This window comes from Kogia breviceps, chromosome 5 (genome assembly GCF_026419965.1).
Source record: "Kogia breviceps isolate mKogBre1 chromosome 5, mKogBre1 haplotype 1, whole genome shotgun sequence".
Classification (NCBI taxonomy): domain Eukaryota; kingdom Metazoa; phylum Chordata; class Mammalia; order Artiodactyla; family Physeteridae; genus Kogia; species Kogia breviceps.
The window spans coordinates 21329034-21344115 of record NC_081314.1 but is presented as its reverse complement, the minus strand read 5'-3'; the positions used below and the strand labels follow the sequence as shown (position 1 = coordinate 21344115).

The 15082-nt window shown below is 39.8% G+C and overlaps 1 protein-coding gene across 5 annotated transcripts in view; it reads right to left on the bottom strand.

Annotated features, from left to right (window-relative positions):
• NPHP3 (nephrocystin 3) overlaps nt 1-14291 on the bottom strand; it is a 45239-nt gene extending 30948 nt beyond the window's left edge. For 4 of the 5 annotated variants that reach the window (XM_059065333.2, XM_059065330.2, XM_067033785.1 and 1 more), the window contains exons 1-8: nt 13868-14291; nt 10998-11123; nt 10280-10430; nt 8356-8508; nt 6825-6958; nt 5256-5416; nt 3107-3263; nt 473-547 (exon numbers count right to left, since the gene is read on the bottom strand). In XM_059065333.2, coding sequence (XP_058921316.1) covers nt 473-547; nt 3107-3263; nt 5256-5416; nt 6825-6958; nt 8356-8508; nt 10280-10430; nt 10998-11123; nt 13868-14260 — 1350 coding nt within the window. In that variant the 5' untranslated portion in view covers nt 14261-14291. The remainder of the gene's footprint in view (nt 1-472; nt 548-3106; nt 3264-5255; nt 5417-6824; nt 6959-8355; nt 8509-10279; nt 10431-10997; nt 11124-13867) is intronic. The other variant, XM_067033784.1, reaches the window with a different exon arrangement.
• Between the last annotated feature and the right edge of the window lie 791 nt (nt 14292-15082).

Below are 15082 nucleotides of genomic sequence, written 5' to 3'. Positions count from 1 at the left end.
TCATAGAAACTTTCAGTTTGAGACACCTCTGTGATCCATGATCTCAGACACCTAGAGGTATGTTTTCACCCCTCTCTATTGCTAGGGGGATAATGTGGTAGAAAAATTCAAGACAGATTTTTCTAATATACAAAAACTCAAGGTGCACACAGAATCTAAGGAGACTCTGTTGAATAGGATGAACATTATCCCTCATATACTTCCTTTTTACCTACCACTTTTGTAATCCATTTTATACTTAACGGATATTAAAACATCAAATTGTTTGTGAGACAACTGAGAGATACAGATACATGGTACTGGGAATAACACAATAATACCACCAGATGGACTCGTGCCAGAAAAGAGGGCACTTTACCCCGGTATTGTTTTCAAAAAAAACCAAACAAGTGACTTTCTCTGGAAAACCCAATTTTTTTGAAATCACTCTTCAGATATTTGAAAAGAAATCTTACAGGGAATGCACATTTACCTGTTTAATAATCTTTTCTACATAAATATAGGTTTTATAGACTCCTTCTGCAGGATCTCCTGAGTGATCAATGATCTGGGGGGGAAAAAAGAAGTTTAACAACAAGGAAAAAACAAGACTAACAGGAGGAGGAGGGGGCGGTAAACACTTTTAGAGTGCTTATATGTTAGGAACTGTTCTAAGTACTTTGCGTATATTAGCTCATTTACCCTCACAACCCTATGAGGGAGACACTGTTATTCTCTCCATTTCATAGAAGAGGAAACTGAGGCAAGTTAAAAAACTCATCTAAGGTCACACAAGGGATTTAGTGTGGACAATGTTGCAAATAAAACAAAAAGTATGCTTTCTTTTATGCTTATGTGTCCATCTGAAAAAGTGACTGGAGTTGGTGATACCAAAACTCTGTCCAGGATCTGGTGTCACCACTGAAAGTCCACTTTGGTCTGGATGATGCACACACCTGCCCATTTTGACATGTGACAGCAGGAACCTGTTAAGGAACCAGATAGGTGGGATGGTGTGTGCTGGGGCCCTGGTAGCAGCGTCTGCACCCCCATGGTGCGTAGTGAGACCGTGGAGCCTTTGTCCCTGCCAGCACTTGGATGCAAACAGAAGTAAATTTTATCATGTGGAGCAGAGAGTGTGGAAAATATTCTAAGTTTGGCTTGATTCTTTTCAGCTCACAGCCTTGGAGGAAATAGTTTTTGTTTTTTTCTTCTTGTCCTATAACCTGAACATGTAGGTTCATATAAAAGCTCTCCCTGAATAGTGCTTGCTTTCTGCCTGTTTGTTTCAGAAGGGTAACCAGGGTAACCTGAGGAAACATGGAAGGGTTGGGGTCCCAGGCTGTAGTGGTCAGAGGGAACCAACCTTTCATTCGTAGGAGACAATGGGGCCCCCTCTACTTTCCCCTGTGGGCTGGGGTCTGGCACACTGTAGGTGCTCAGCAAATCTGTGGGTTACTTATGGAATGATCCAGAGGAGTGGTGGGGGGAGGAGCCATGTGCCAAGGCTGAGGGCTTCTTCTCACTTGGGGGTCAGGTCGGGGAGCTGGTACAGAGGACAAGGCAACCCCCACCCCCCACTGTCACTCTCAGTTCCTCCCCTGCTTGGCTGGGGGGCTTGGCCCAGGGTGAAAGGAATGGTCTTTTTTCAGGAAAATACCAATGGCTGAATTCTCACGCTTCTGCTTCAGGTAAGAACTTGTGGATACCTTGCTAATCAATTCACCTTTTGGGGTATGAACATTCCAAAGCTGGGAAAAGCCCAACACCAGCCTTTATTGTTTTAATCACTCTGCTGAGTGTCCCTTCTCTTGATGTCCTGAATAAAGGTCATTTTTTTTTTGTAAACACACAGACACACATACCCATATTCACACATACACATGTGTACACACACATATGCATGCCTACACATTGACACACACACGAGTTAAACAGCTACTTTAATTTCATCTTCTGTACCATTCAATACACATAACCTTCAAAATCCATCTTTATGCCAATAAAGCAAAGAAGTTTATCCTACATTTAAATTTATAATCATAATAGAGAGATCTTATTTGACTTCTATATTAAAAAATTCATCCTCTAGTATACTAATTTTTAAAAGCAATATTTATAGAATAAATAGAAAAAAGATAAAGATTAATATCTTTCATCATGGCACCTAGTGAACTAGGCTGGTACTAACATAATTCAAACAAAGAATGAAATGGCTCTGGAGATTAACTGTAATAAAAATATACTCTTGTCTTAGACTCTTCACTGTGTTATGCTGGCCTCAAGAAAAATGGCTGTATTCATATTTGATCTTATTTTCTGGCTAGGCATAGAGAAACAGAAACTTCATCAAAATCCTAGAGTTGTTTTTGATTGTATTCTTAACACTAACTATAAACATTTACCAAGTTATCTCAGCATGCAGTAATGCAAAGCCTGTAATCTCTATTCTAAAATATATCCCACCACGCATCTAGGGATGATCAAATCCTTCTACTCCTCATCAGTTTTTGGCTTTTCCCAATGCTTTCAGGAAAGGTTACCATGAAAGGCTCCTCCTTACACTAATCTTTGGTCAATAATAGATAGAAGGACTGTGCTTGGGAAAAAAGCACAGGAAAGATTCTGATTTATCCACTTACAGGTCATACACTTTTTAGGCACATATTGCTGTTGATGTCTCTCTTTCTCTCATAGTCCACAACTAATCTGTTAGGAAATCTATTGGCTCTGTCAAAATTTATACAGAATCCTACTGCTTTTTATCACATCCTCTACCACCACCCTGGTCTAAGCCACCAGCATCTCTCACTTGGATGACGGCAACAGCTCTCCACCTCTGCCCTACCCCACTACCTTCCCTCCAAACCACAGTCAATTCTCAACACAGCAGCCCAGGAAAGTCTGGTCAAAATAGCATTTCTTCCTCTTTGGTTAAATCCTTCAATGGCTCCCTACCTCACTCTAAGTAAAAAAAACAAGTTTCTTCAGCATCGGCCCCCGTGACCGCTCCTACTCATGTCCCCTCACTCGCTCTGCTCCAGCCCCGTGGCTTCCTTCCTCTCCCCAAACATGCCAGCACCTCTCTGCACCAAGCATGTTCTTAAAAACAACCTATGAATTTTACCTTGGCTTTGCTGGTCTTGTTCAGGTTAGACACTTGATCAATCAGGTGCTGGACAGAGTCAGAACTGACTTTCCCATCCTCCAAACGATGATAAATTAATCGTGGTTTGCCTTCAGGGTTTTTCAGAAAAGCTTCTTCACAGTCTTCCAATAACAGGCTAGATTGGAAATCAGTATTTCTTGTGCTACACTGCACTGTGGCAGCACACAGTTAGTCAATTAACCTAAGTGCCAAGAAGGGGGATTTACTACAATGACAAGTGGCCAGAAAAGGCCCTGCTACAGAATAAGTGAAACTTTCTAAAAATGGATGTTTTTATAGCTCTGTTCTAGCTTAGTGTCAATATTAAAGTATAATATATTCACTAGCAGACAATGAGAGTAGGTACAATAAATTAAATTTTAAAGCATACATAATTTTAATTTTTAAAAATCTAATTTTAAAAAAAACTTCTCAAAAATACTGATAAACATTGCTCAAAATAATGGTCCATACTCATGAGACTTTTTTCAATGGAAAGCCTAATTCTATTCACAATTATATAATTTCAAGTTAAAACACAAATATCATCAGCCTCAAGGTTTCAAGATTTTTCTCTTCTCTAATCCTTTAGCCTTTACTCATTCAATAAATGATCTGAACCCTTATACCCCAGATACACTGTAAGAAAGATCCAGAGGCAGATGGGGAAGGTTAGATAGCTATTAAAATCTTGACTGTGGTAAAGGTTAAAAAAAATTCTAACTATGCTCAATGTACCCTAACTACAGTTTGTATTATTCCTATTTAAATTCCAGAAAAATCTTGAAATAACCTACTAGTGTTTTCTACACCACAAGGAAAACTAAACAATTCTCCTTTCTAAAAAGCATTCAATGAAAGTTTGTCTAGAAAGGCAAATTAGTGTGTGTATACAGGGGAAAGCCATTATATGATTCAGAATTTGCATAAAAAACTAATACCAGCCCCAATACGAAACAGAAAAAAAAAGCAAAAAGAAGAAAACAGAAAGAAAAAACAACACGGTTTTAAGGATTAAAGAATTAACAAGAGAAAAACAAGTGACATATACTATCATCTAAGATAAAATACTACCTAGATATTAAAGAATAAAACAGGATATATTCTTAATATAAAAACAAAACAGGAAAATAAAAGAGGGAAGGGGAGGTAAAGGAAATCAAGTTGGAGGAATCCTTAAACTTATTTTGGGAAAAGCTTCCTTGACCACGTTGCTCCCTGGCCACCTGGCCTCTGGATAGAGTCTTAAGGATCAATGATAGGTTATATTGCAGGGACTCTCATAAAGCTTAGGGCTCCAAACACTTCCAAACACAGTTAAAGTCAGAGGTGGTCCTCAATAAAAAGAGAAAAATGCTTTGGAAGGATTAAATCCAATCAGATAGAAAATATAGAAAGAAAAATTAACTTCTTACTTAACCTCCTATCTTATTTTATCTTCTATCTATATATCTAACTGGTAACAACAAAAAAGCTTCATTTGCAGACTAGATTCATTGGTGTGATTGTATTTCACATTATAAGAAAACTGCTCACTTTACTGGATTTAAGTAGTTAGCTCCTCAGAGAATTAAAAATATGATTTAACACCTATGCAAGTGTTCAAGTGCCTCTCAATCTGTATCTGAAGAAAGAAAATAATGAAGGTTAATGCTGATTATTGAAATCAGGGGTCACCACCTTTTTCTGTAAAGGGTCAGCTAGTAAACACTTCGGGCTTTGCGGGCCGTACAATCTCTGCTGAAATACTGAACTCTGCTGTTGTAGTGTGAAAGCAGCTGTAGACAATACATAAATGAATGAACATACCTGTGCTCCAATAAAACTTTATTTATAAAAACAGGTGGCTGACCGGATTTGACTTGAGGGCCATAGGTTGCTGACCTCTGATTAAAATGATCTTTACATTAATGATGTTAATCTTATAACCTATTAAAAAAGCCTAACAGTGTGAAACTTTTAATTTTTTATTTTATTCACATATTAAAAGTCATAGAATTTATTGAATTTCATGGATTGTTTTTGCTTATAAGAATGCAATTAGAACTTATCTTTCAAGTTCATCTGGTAATCTCAATTCTATTTATGAGTTTAACTTCTATAATAAATTATAGAATTTTCAGCTTACCTTGGTAAGGTTAAATGAATGAATAAGATAACTAATGAACTCTTCTCAATTTCCCATTTTCTTACAGTGAGGTACTGATTTTCAATATCAATTGGAAAATACACAGCATGGAAAAAATATCCCATTGTCTCACACATTCTTTTAAGTTTAGGTGAATAGTCCTAAAAACAAATTAAAACATAAGAAAGCACAGCTCATTTAACTAAAGATCTAGTCAGCTTCATACTACTTAAAATCAAAAAGGTTATAATGGATATTCTCTGATTTAAAACTTTAAAAAATATATGATCACATCTTAAAGAAAATCTTTAAGAGAAAAGGCAAGTTTCTCTATAAAATAAAAATAGTAATAGCTTAGCAACTTTCTTGTTTCCTAGCTCAGAAAATGATTTATCTCATAATAAACCTAAAACAACAGAAGTATTAGGCTATTTTGCTTTGGTAGTTATTTATTTTTATTATTATTATTACAAATGACTTCTGTTTATTGTTACAGGGTGAAAAATGTAAATCCATAGATTTATATAGTAAAAAGTGTCCACCGTGATATATTAGAACACTAAAGCAAACAGATAAAAAAATATGTTGGTCTATAACAAATAAAGGTACTTAGTAATGATGATGATTATTATGCAATAAATTAGTAATTCCCTCAACATGTGTTTGGGAACAGCCTATAGTCAGTGAGTAGAAGCTTTGGTTTTCAAAATACTTTGTCTTTTTACCAAAATTGAGTATTATCAAAAAGGAAAGCTAAATCAACTTATTAATCAACAATCTGGATGATGTTAATATAGCAGGTATAGCATGTGACATGCATATTTATTTAAATTCAGTTAGAACAGTAGTTGCTAAACTTTTCTGTAAAGAGCCAGAAGGCAAATTAATAACAGCTTAAGAACTTGGCTGTTTTGGCAGAGGTTTCTGTGGTCCATTTCGTCTCCATCATAATTTATTCTGCCATTGGTGAGAAGCAACCTGAGACAATACATTGCGCGTGGCTGTGTTCCAATATAACTTTATTTATAGACCCAAAATTTGAATTTCATATAATTTTCATGTCAAAATATTATTCTTCTTTTGATATTTTTCAACTGTTTAAAACTTTAAAAACCAATCTTAGCTCTAGGTCATACACAGACAGGCTGCAGGCCAGATTTGGCCCACAGGCTGTAGTTTGCTGACCCCTGCCTTAGATTAACCCCAATGTCTGCCTTGAAAAATTTAAAACCATGACAAGGATTAAATTTTGCCATAATCTGAAACAGACTCAAGAATAGAGCTGGCAGGTATTAAGTATAGCAGCCACCATCAGTAAGGGCCATAAACACTGTGGAGAATGTGTAATGAAGTATTCAAAAGCATCAAGTTCCAAGGCCTTAATTTGAATATACTGAAAATACTGAGTAAGACGTTTTCTTAAGAAAAGCCCAAGATGCTTCCTACTCTTTAAGACATAAATTAGTGGGTAGTAAACTACTTGGTTCAGGCAATCAATAGTATCATAACCAGGACACAATATTAACTTTATTTTAAATCAGTGAATACAGAATTTATAAATGTCCTCACCTTAAGGAAAAGATCCATTTCAGGCTGGGTTTCATCTGTATAAATGAGGTAACACCTGACAGTGTTACTCCACAGAGAATGTGAAAACAAGGGGGTAACTTGTAATAAACTAGCTACAGCAATATCCCAGTCATCTGAAAATAAAATTTCTCATAAGTTCCCGAAAACAAATTATTAGAAAACATTTGACAAGATGATTCCCCCAAAATCTGAAAGAAAACAACAGGCATCATCTGATCTCACTTGTAATGCCAACAAAGCTTCTAGAATAAGATATTAGAAGGCAATCAGTTCTCTAACCTCAAATTCTATCCTGGGGCTTAAAGCAATCAATGTCACCAGTGGTCTTTGCTGGGGTACCCATGGCTCCAGTCAAATGTCAGGGAACTAGGCAACATGGGCTGTTCAATTAGTTTGCTACTTGAGAAGAGCCTACGTTCCCAGGCTGGCCTATAGTTTTACCTACTTATTATTCTTGAAATACATTGAGTCAAAAAGAAAGTTCAAGAACGGTACAAAACAAAAAATAACGAAAAGACAGTTAGTGAGAATGCATATTTTAAGACATATTTGACTAATTCAAAATGCATAATTAAAAAAATAATTTTCATTTTGCTAATAGATAAATAATTTCAGGGGGTTTTTGTTTGTTTTTTTAAAATTTATTTATTCATTTATTTATCTTTGGCTGCATTGGGTCTTGGCCACTATGCAAGGCTCTCTCTAGTTGCAGAGAGCAGGGGCCACTCTTTGTGGTGCGCGGGTTTCTCACTGCAGTGGCCTGTCTCTGTCGTGGAGCACGGGCTCCAGGTGCATGGGCCTCAGTAGTTGTAGCACATGGGCTCAGTAGTTGTGGCTCGTGGGCTCTAGAGCACAGGCTCAGCAGCCATGGCTTTAGTTGTTCCACAGCAGGTGGGATCCTCCCGGACCAGGGCTTTTAAACCCGTGTCCCCTGCATTGGCAGGTGGACTCCCAACCACTGTGCCACCAGGGAAGTCCGTATATTTCAAAGTTTTAAGAAAAGAGTGGAGCTACTTATAACATTTCAGATCTGAGGTGGTATTGAAATTCTGAACAGATCTTAAGAGCTGTTTTGGATACCAAATTATATAAAAGATAATGAATAAGAATACTATATTATATAACTGAAGTTTTGTACTCTACTCCACAACTTCTCTAACCTTCAACACCATCAAAGATGCAGAGGGATAGCCTAAACACTACTGTTTTTCAGGTAATCTACATTAGGCTCTCACCACTCAACTAAAATATCTGAGAACTCAGACCAGAAATTCAGTTATTAGAACCTATTGGCCAGTCTGGCCGGGAGGTACCATCTGATCCTGATGTGAATTAGGTAACTTCATCATTCCTGGTCAGTGACAAGCACCAGTACATGATGGTTTGACAGTGGAAGACACCCAGGACACAAGTCTCATGCTCTGCTGATGGCAGTTTTCCCTGCACAAGATTATAGTACACAAACAGTCACTACCATTAACCAAGGTAATTGGCAAATGGTGTGTGTTACCTCTGTTGACGTTAGCAAAGGGTCCTTCTATATCTATAGAACTATGGGCAAACTCAGGGCCCCGGAAAGACTGCTGAAGCTGAATCATACTCCCTATGGAGGGCTCACTTCCCAAGGCTCCACCAGTCCAATACTCGCACTGGGGTCCAGCAGCTGTAAAAGCAAGATATTTCATCTGATGAAAACCAAATTATATTGGAATTTGAAAAACTTATCATATATATTCAATGGCTTTCTAATGCAAAAAATACTACAATATTATAAATACAACAGATATTCAAACTTTGATTTTGAAATCAAAACAATGATTTTGAAAGTACTTTGCCACCAATTTCTGGCAAGTTCTAAGGTGGTGGTGAACATAATTCTGGTTATCACCTCAAACTTAAAAAGGGGATTAAAAAGAGAAAGATGAAAAGAAATTAGGAATACAATAACCAAAAGAATTATAATAACAGAGAGGAGTTAAAAACACCCCCCAACAAAAGAATTCTAAAAAACATTCCTAACTATGTGATATAGATATCAGTGTAAAATGTGAAGGAAAGAACTTCAAAGGAAGACTATTACTGGCACACCAGTAATTAATATTGGTAATTCATTAGGATGTAAGCTAAGGATGTAAAGAGCACATTTTCTTTAACCTCTCAGAGCAAAAAAATTAATGTCTGAATCAATAAGTACTTATGAACACGTTGATTTTTTTTAATAAATAATAATTCATGGCATCCTTGACTAAACATAAGTAAACTGGTATTTGGGCTAAATCTCTGGCAAAACTGAGATTATTATTTGTGGGTGACAAATAATGAGTGACATTCCCTCAAGCATTCCTTCTTCATGTTTATATCGAAATAGGAGGAAAGACCTATGAGGAAATATTAACTCATTTTTATTAACTTGCTAAGAGAACTAGAATATAATAGTTTTGAAACCCTGTACATTTTAACATATGTCAATACTGAAATAATCACTAGGACTAATGCCATTAAGAATCACTTCACTTTTTTTCCTCAAAAGTTAGTAATAAAAGTCCCAGGATGCTAGTCAAATTCCTATGGTACTAAAGTGAAAATTAAGAGGGAATTATCAGTTGCCATATTTCATTCCAAAATACATCAGTTTGTAAGAATATAATTATAGATTTTTTAATAAATGGGAGAGTGACTGCATTTTTCCACCGCATTTAAAATAGAATATTTCTCAAAATCAATCACACTTCATTATTATTTCCTTGGAACACAGTGGACCCTTTCATTCTATGATTCCAGGTTTTTCTTTATTTCTAGAAAAAACACTTTCTATGTTTAATTGTAAAACAAAAACTTTAAAAGTATTTCACAAAACTGCATTGGAAACCACTCAATGAAATATTATGCAGATATTCTGATAGTTGTAAAGAATATATCAATTATGTGGAAAAATAATGTGACAGAGACTACTAACTGTCCTCCAACACCCATTCTCCCCTTCTTCCTTTAGTGACACAACCCCAAACTTTATGTGGATACATGGCTCTCCCGCTAATGATTACACTTTCCCATCTTCCTAGGTAGAGTTCTGGCCAATGAGGTTTGAGTAGGAGTAATCTGTATATCTTTCAGATTGTACTTTCAAGGAAAGTAAGGTACTCCCTCCCTCCCCCTGGCTAAATTGTAGATGTGATGTTGGGACTTAGAGGGGCTATCTTAAACCAGAGAGAGAAAAGCTATGGGTTAAGGTTGGTAGAGCAATGAGACAGAAGGAACCTCAGCCTCTACATCACAGACTTCATAGAAATGAGCTGTCATAACAACTGAGAAAGAGAAAGTGCAACTCTATTTGTAACAGCAATTACTTATAAGTAAAAGGATTCAAAGTTGGCTCTATAATCATTATATTTATATTGAAATCTCAAAATATTAAAAATAGGAAATAAATTTACCAGTAACATCTGTACAGTTGTCATCTGAATCAGACTCTCCAGGATCAAATACATGGATTCCCTGAACCTGTAGCCTCTGAAGTTTACTCTCCAACTCTCGCTTGGCCCTCAATAAATCCTGAATTTCATTTTCCTTGGTCTCCCTAAAAATCTTTAAAAGAAGGATTTAAATTTTGAAACTCTTTTCCATAATCAAAAATTGTATCATCAACTTTTAAGGGAAAATTCTTTCTTTCATAAAATCAATATTCATTTGGCCCTGATCTCCCCTTTTGTAGGATGAATAATCTGAGTACCTCTACATCACTGTTTTATATGGAATTCCAGCAGGATGTGTGTCTGTAGTGTGGAGCTGCCTTGTGTGCTACCTGATGTTTAGCAAATTTGTCCCCCTCCCATTTAATGCCAGTAATGCTTACCTATAGAAAACATCCCCAAACATTCTAAATGCTTTCCCCTAATAGAAACACTTTCCTTTCCCGCCCCCCCCCCCCCCAAATCCCTATTAAAATGTTCATTTTTATACCTTTTCTTTGAAACTACCTTAAGTTTACCTCATCCAACTCAAAAATGTAAAAAGTGCTTTAGTTTAGTTCTTATAACTTTCATGCCTCCTACATCATTTACTTCTGGTTATTCATTGCAGTATTATATGAACTTTTAAAATATACTGCTTTTATTCCATACCACTTTGGGGATAAAGATGTATGAAATTTACCTTAAATTGCCTCTTAACTTTATCTCTGTCATGTTCAAATGTAGCTGCTCTCTCCATTGCTTGATATTTTGCTTCTAAAGCACTTTCCTTTTCCCGAAGTATCTTCTGGTAAGTTTTCTGAAGTGCCTGGAATAATTTACCTTGTTATTTCTAACAAAAATAGCATGCCTCCCAAATTTTACATTATCTTATATACATATTAAATATCTTAGAATTTTAACAATCTACTTACTTTTTCAACAGTTATCAAGAACTGCATATTGCCATTCTATTCAAACACATAATGGAAAAAAAAACGCAAATATGTTTGAATTATAAATGAAGATATTTGACATTAAGCTTTCAATGGAAATTAATGCTTTTTCTTTGAAATACTGCACTAGTTCTTAATCTTCACTACACCTCAGATTTCCCATCTTTAAGAGAACAAAAAGTACAACTTGTAAGGCTGAAATTGAAGGATAATTACTTCTGTGAGACTGTGCACTCCTTGGCTCCATGTCTTACACCTCTTGCTAGCCCCAAGCACTAGCAGTGCCTGATACATGGCAGGCTTCCAGTAAATGTCTGACTGAATGGATTAAATAAATATAGAAGGTTTTTTAAAAATGTCTAGATATGTGAAAAAGGAATCAAAAGGGTTACATAAGGAATCAGGATTGGTAACAGAAATAACCTGGAACTGTGACATTTGTCAACACTTAGTGCACTCTACCCTGGTTGGTCTGGCTTTCTTTTCTACCTCCACCTCAGTCTTTTGCAATATGCAGTGAATCCAAGACAATGGCTTGGATGCATGAAATCAGATATCTGAAATGCATGTCCATTTCATATATGCAAGTGCATTGACTGCCCAATAGGAAAATCTGTAAGACAACAGATAAAACTGCTATGTCTTCCCAGATAACAGTGCTAATTATACAACAGCTAATGGGGGTGGGGTAGGGGTGGAGAGGGATTGACTAGAAGGACTAGTCTAGAAGGAAGAAGGCTTCTTCCTTCTAGAAAAATCAGGTCTGAGGTATTTATTCTATTCCTCCTGTAATGAACTCAGGAACACTTGGGCTGTCCAGAAGTCTCTTCCATAGTAAAGAAAAATAGAGTAAACAAACTACAACTCTCAGACGGGCCCCAAACTGATGACACAAAGTCTCACGCCTTTGCTCACAAAAATATAACTTTCCTAATAATCAGTTAAAATACATCTATTGGGCTTCCCTGGTTGCGCAGTGGTTGAGAGTCCGCCTGCTGATGCAGGGGACGCGGGTTCGTGCCCCGGTCTGGGAAGATCCCACATGCCGCAGAGTGGCTGGGCCCGTGAGCCATGGCCGCTGGGCCTGCGCGTCCGGAGCCTGTGCTCCGCAACGCGAGAGGCCGCAGCGGTGAGAGGCCCGCGTACCGGAAAAAAAAAAAAAAAAAAAAAAAAATACATCTATTACAGGGAGGGCATGTAATAACTGTTTCTTGAATAATTTAATCAAGTGGATTAAGGAAATTTGACTATACCTAGGGAACGTTTTCAACCACAGCAGTTAAGGTGGTGAAAATCAGGGGCTGCCAGAAAAATTAACTTCAAGAACACTAAAATCCAACAGCTATAGAACTTCACAAAGAAACGAAAACAGGGTTTTCCTGGTGGCGCAGTGGTTAAGAATCCACCTGCCAATGCAGGGGACACATGTTCAAGCCCTGGTCCAGGAAGATCCCACCTGCTGTGGAACAACTAAGCCCGTGTGCCACAGCTACTGAAGCCCGCGTGCCTAGAGCCCGTGCTTCACAGCAAGAGCAGCCATGGCAGTGAGAAGCCTGAGCATGGTGATGAACAGTAGCCCCCACCCTCGCCTCAACGAGAGAAAACCCGCCCGCAGCAAGGAAGGCCCAACGCAGCCAAAAAAAGAAAAGAATAAATAAATTTAAAAATATATTTAACGGCTTCTCTGGTGGCGCAGTGGTTGAGAATCCGCCTGCTGATGCAGGGGACACGGGTCGTGCCCCGGTCCGGGAAGATCCCACATGCCGCGAAGCGGCTGGGCCCGTGAGCCATGGCTGCGTCCGGAGCCTGTGCTCCGCAACGGGAGAGGCCACAACAGTGAGAGGCCCGCGTACCAAAATAAGTAAATAAATTATATATATATATATATATATATATATATATATATATTTTAAGAATAAATTTTTTAAAAATTAAAAAAAAAAAAAGAAACCGAGACAGAAGCCCCACCTCCGAGGTATGTAAATTTGTGGGGGTGGAGGGCAGGGCGCCTTTGACTTTTTGCAACAAGGGACACTGCAGACAGGACTTCACTGGAATACGGGGCATCTTACGAAGTAAAGGAAAGGATAGACTATGACAGTATTTGAGGGATATCATGAAAAATGGAGACAGATGGGAAAACAGTTTTAAACTTTTAAGTCAAGTGAAGTGTGGGGTTGGCGTCTTCTCTCTCTTACGCTATCTTGTATTCTTGCCCCCTCGCCGGGTTTCTAACCTTTCCAGGTTAAAAACTCCTAGGAAGGATTTGATGAGTTGACTCAACAGATGTCACCAAAGTCTTTTGTGTATATGTGTGCCCCGTGTTGGACCTACTTCTCTGGAGATTAGCACTTGTTGCTTCAGGACACTTTCAGGCTAATTGCTTCAAGGCATCTGAATGAATGGACCAGAAATAGAAAAGGGGGGGGCGGTTAGTTAAGGAATCAGTTTAGACCCCAAGACAGTGTCCCCTCAAATTAAAATGCAGGGCAGTCAGGCCTCCAAGGTCCAGCTGGCAGTGCGGCCAAGAGGCTGCGGGGCGGTGGGCAGGCGGCCCCAGGGCTCAGTTTCCCGGGTGTCGCGGCCGTCCCCGGTTAGCGCCCGGGCCCGGCGTTACCTGCAGCTCTGCCCGCAGCCGCTTGTTTTCCGTGTCCAGCTTAGCCTCGCGGCGGCCCATGGATAACAACTCCTGGTTCTTGCTGACCCGGAAGATCTCGTACTCCTTCTTCAGCCGCTCGTACTCGGCCGCCGCGTACTCCAGCTCGGGCACCGACGAGCCAGTGGACTTGAAGCTGGCCCCCAGCAGCCCGCCGCCGCCCGCCCCGCGGGGCAGCGAACCCGGCCCGGCCCCCGCCGCCGCCCCCGCGCCCCGGCGGAACGAGCTGCGCAGCAGGCGGGCCTTGGGCTTCACCTCCACCGGGATCTCGCAGGCCTCGCCGCCGCCCGCCCCGTACGTGTCCTCGATCACCTCCCCGCCGGCGGGGCTCACGAGCGACGAGGCAGTCCCCATGGCGCGGGCGGCTGCCGTTCCTTGCCACCAGGTTACCAGGAGGGGGAGGGACCAGACGAGTGAGATGGGGCGGGGCAGCAGGAAGGGGCGGGGCGAGCGCATCGAGAAGGGGAGGGCCAGTGGGAGGATGAGAGGGATTGAGCGGGGCAGCCGGGTAATACGGAGCGGGGCAGGGTGGCTAGGCGGGGCCAGAGGAGCTGAACGGATGGGGCGGGGCTGCAGGGCTGGGCTGGGAGTGAGAGCGGAGCGCGCGGGGCGGAGCCGGGTAGTACGGGGAGGAGCAGCGTGGCGGTCGCGCAGTTCCAGCACTGCGCTACGTCGGGGCTCCGGACCAGGTGAGGTTTTAACTTTTTGCAACAAGTGACACTGCAGACAGGACTTAACTGGAATACGGGGCATCTCACCAAGTAAAGGAAAGGATAGACTATGACAGTATTTGAGGGATATCATGAAAAATGGAGACAGATGGGAAAACAGTTTTAAACTTTTAAGTCAAGAAAAGTGTGGGGTTGGCGTCTTCTCTCTTATGCTATCTTGTCTTGCTCCTCCGCCGGGTTTCTGACCTCTCCAAGTTTGGAGCCCAGGGAAGGAGGACAGGAGAGGGGAGGGAAAGGCTTTATTTGGTTGACACTGCTGTGAACTGGATGTTTGTGCTCTTTGGACCTGGCAAACGGTTAAAACTGGCCCTTCTCAGAGATAGTTTTGTAAGTTCTTCAAAGACTCCCTCCCCCTCATAACTGGAAATCTTTTGTATTTTTTGTTTGTTTGTTTGTTTTCTGTACGTGGGCCTCTCACTGTTGTGGCCTCTCCCATTGTGGAGCA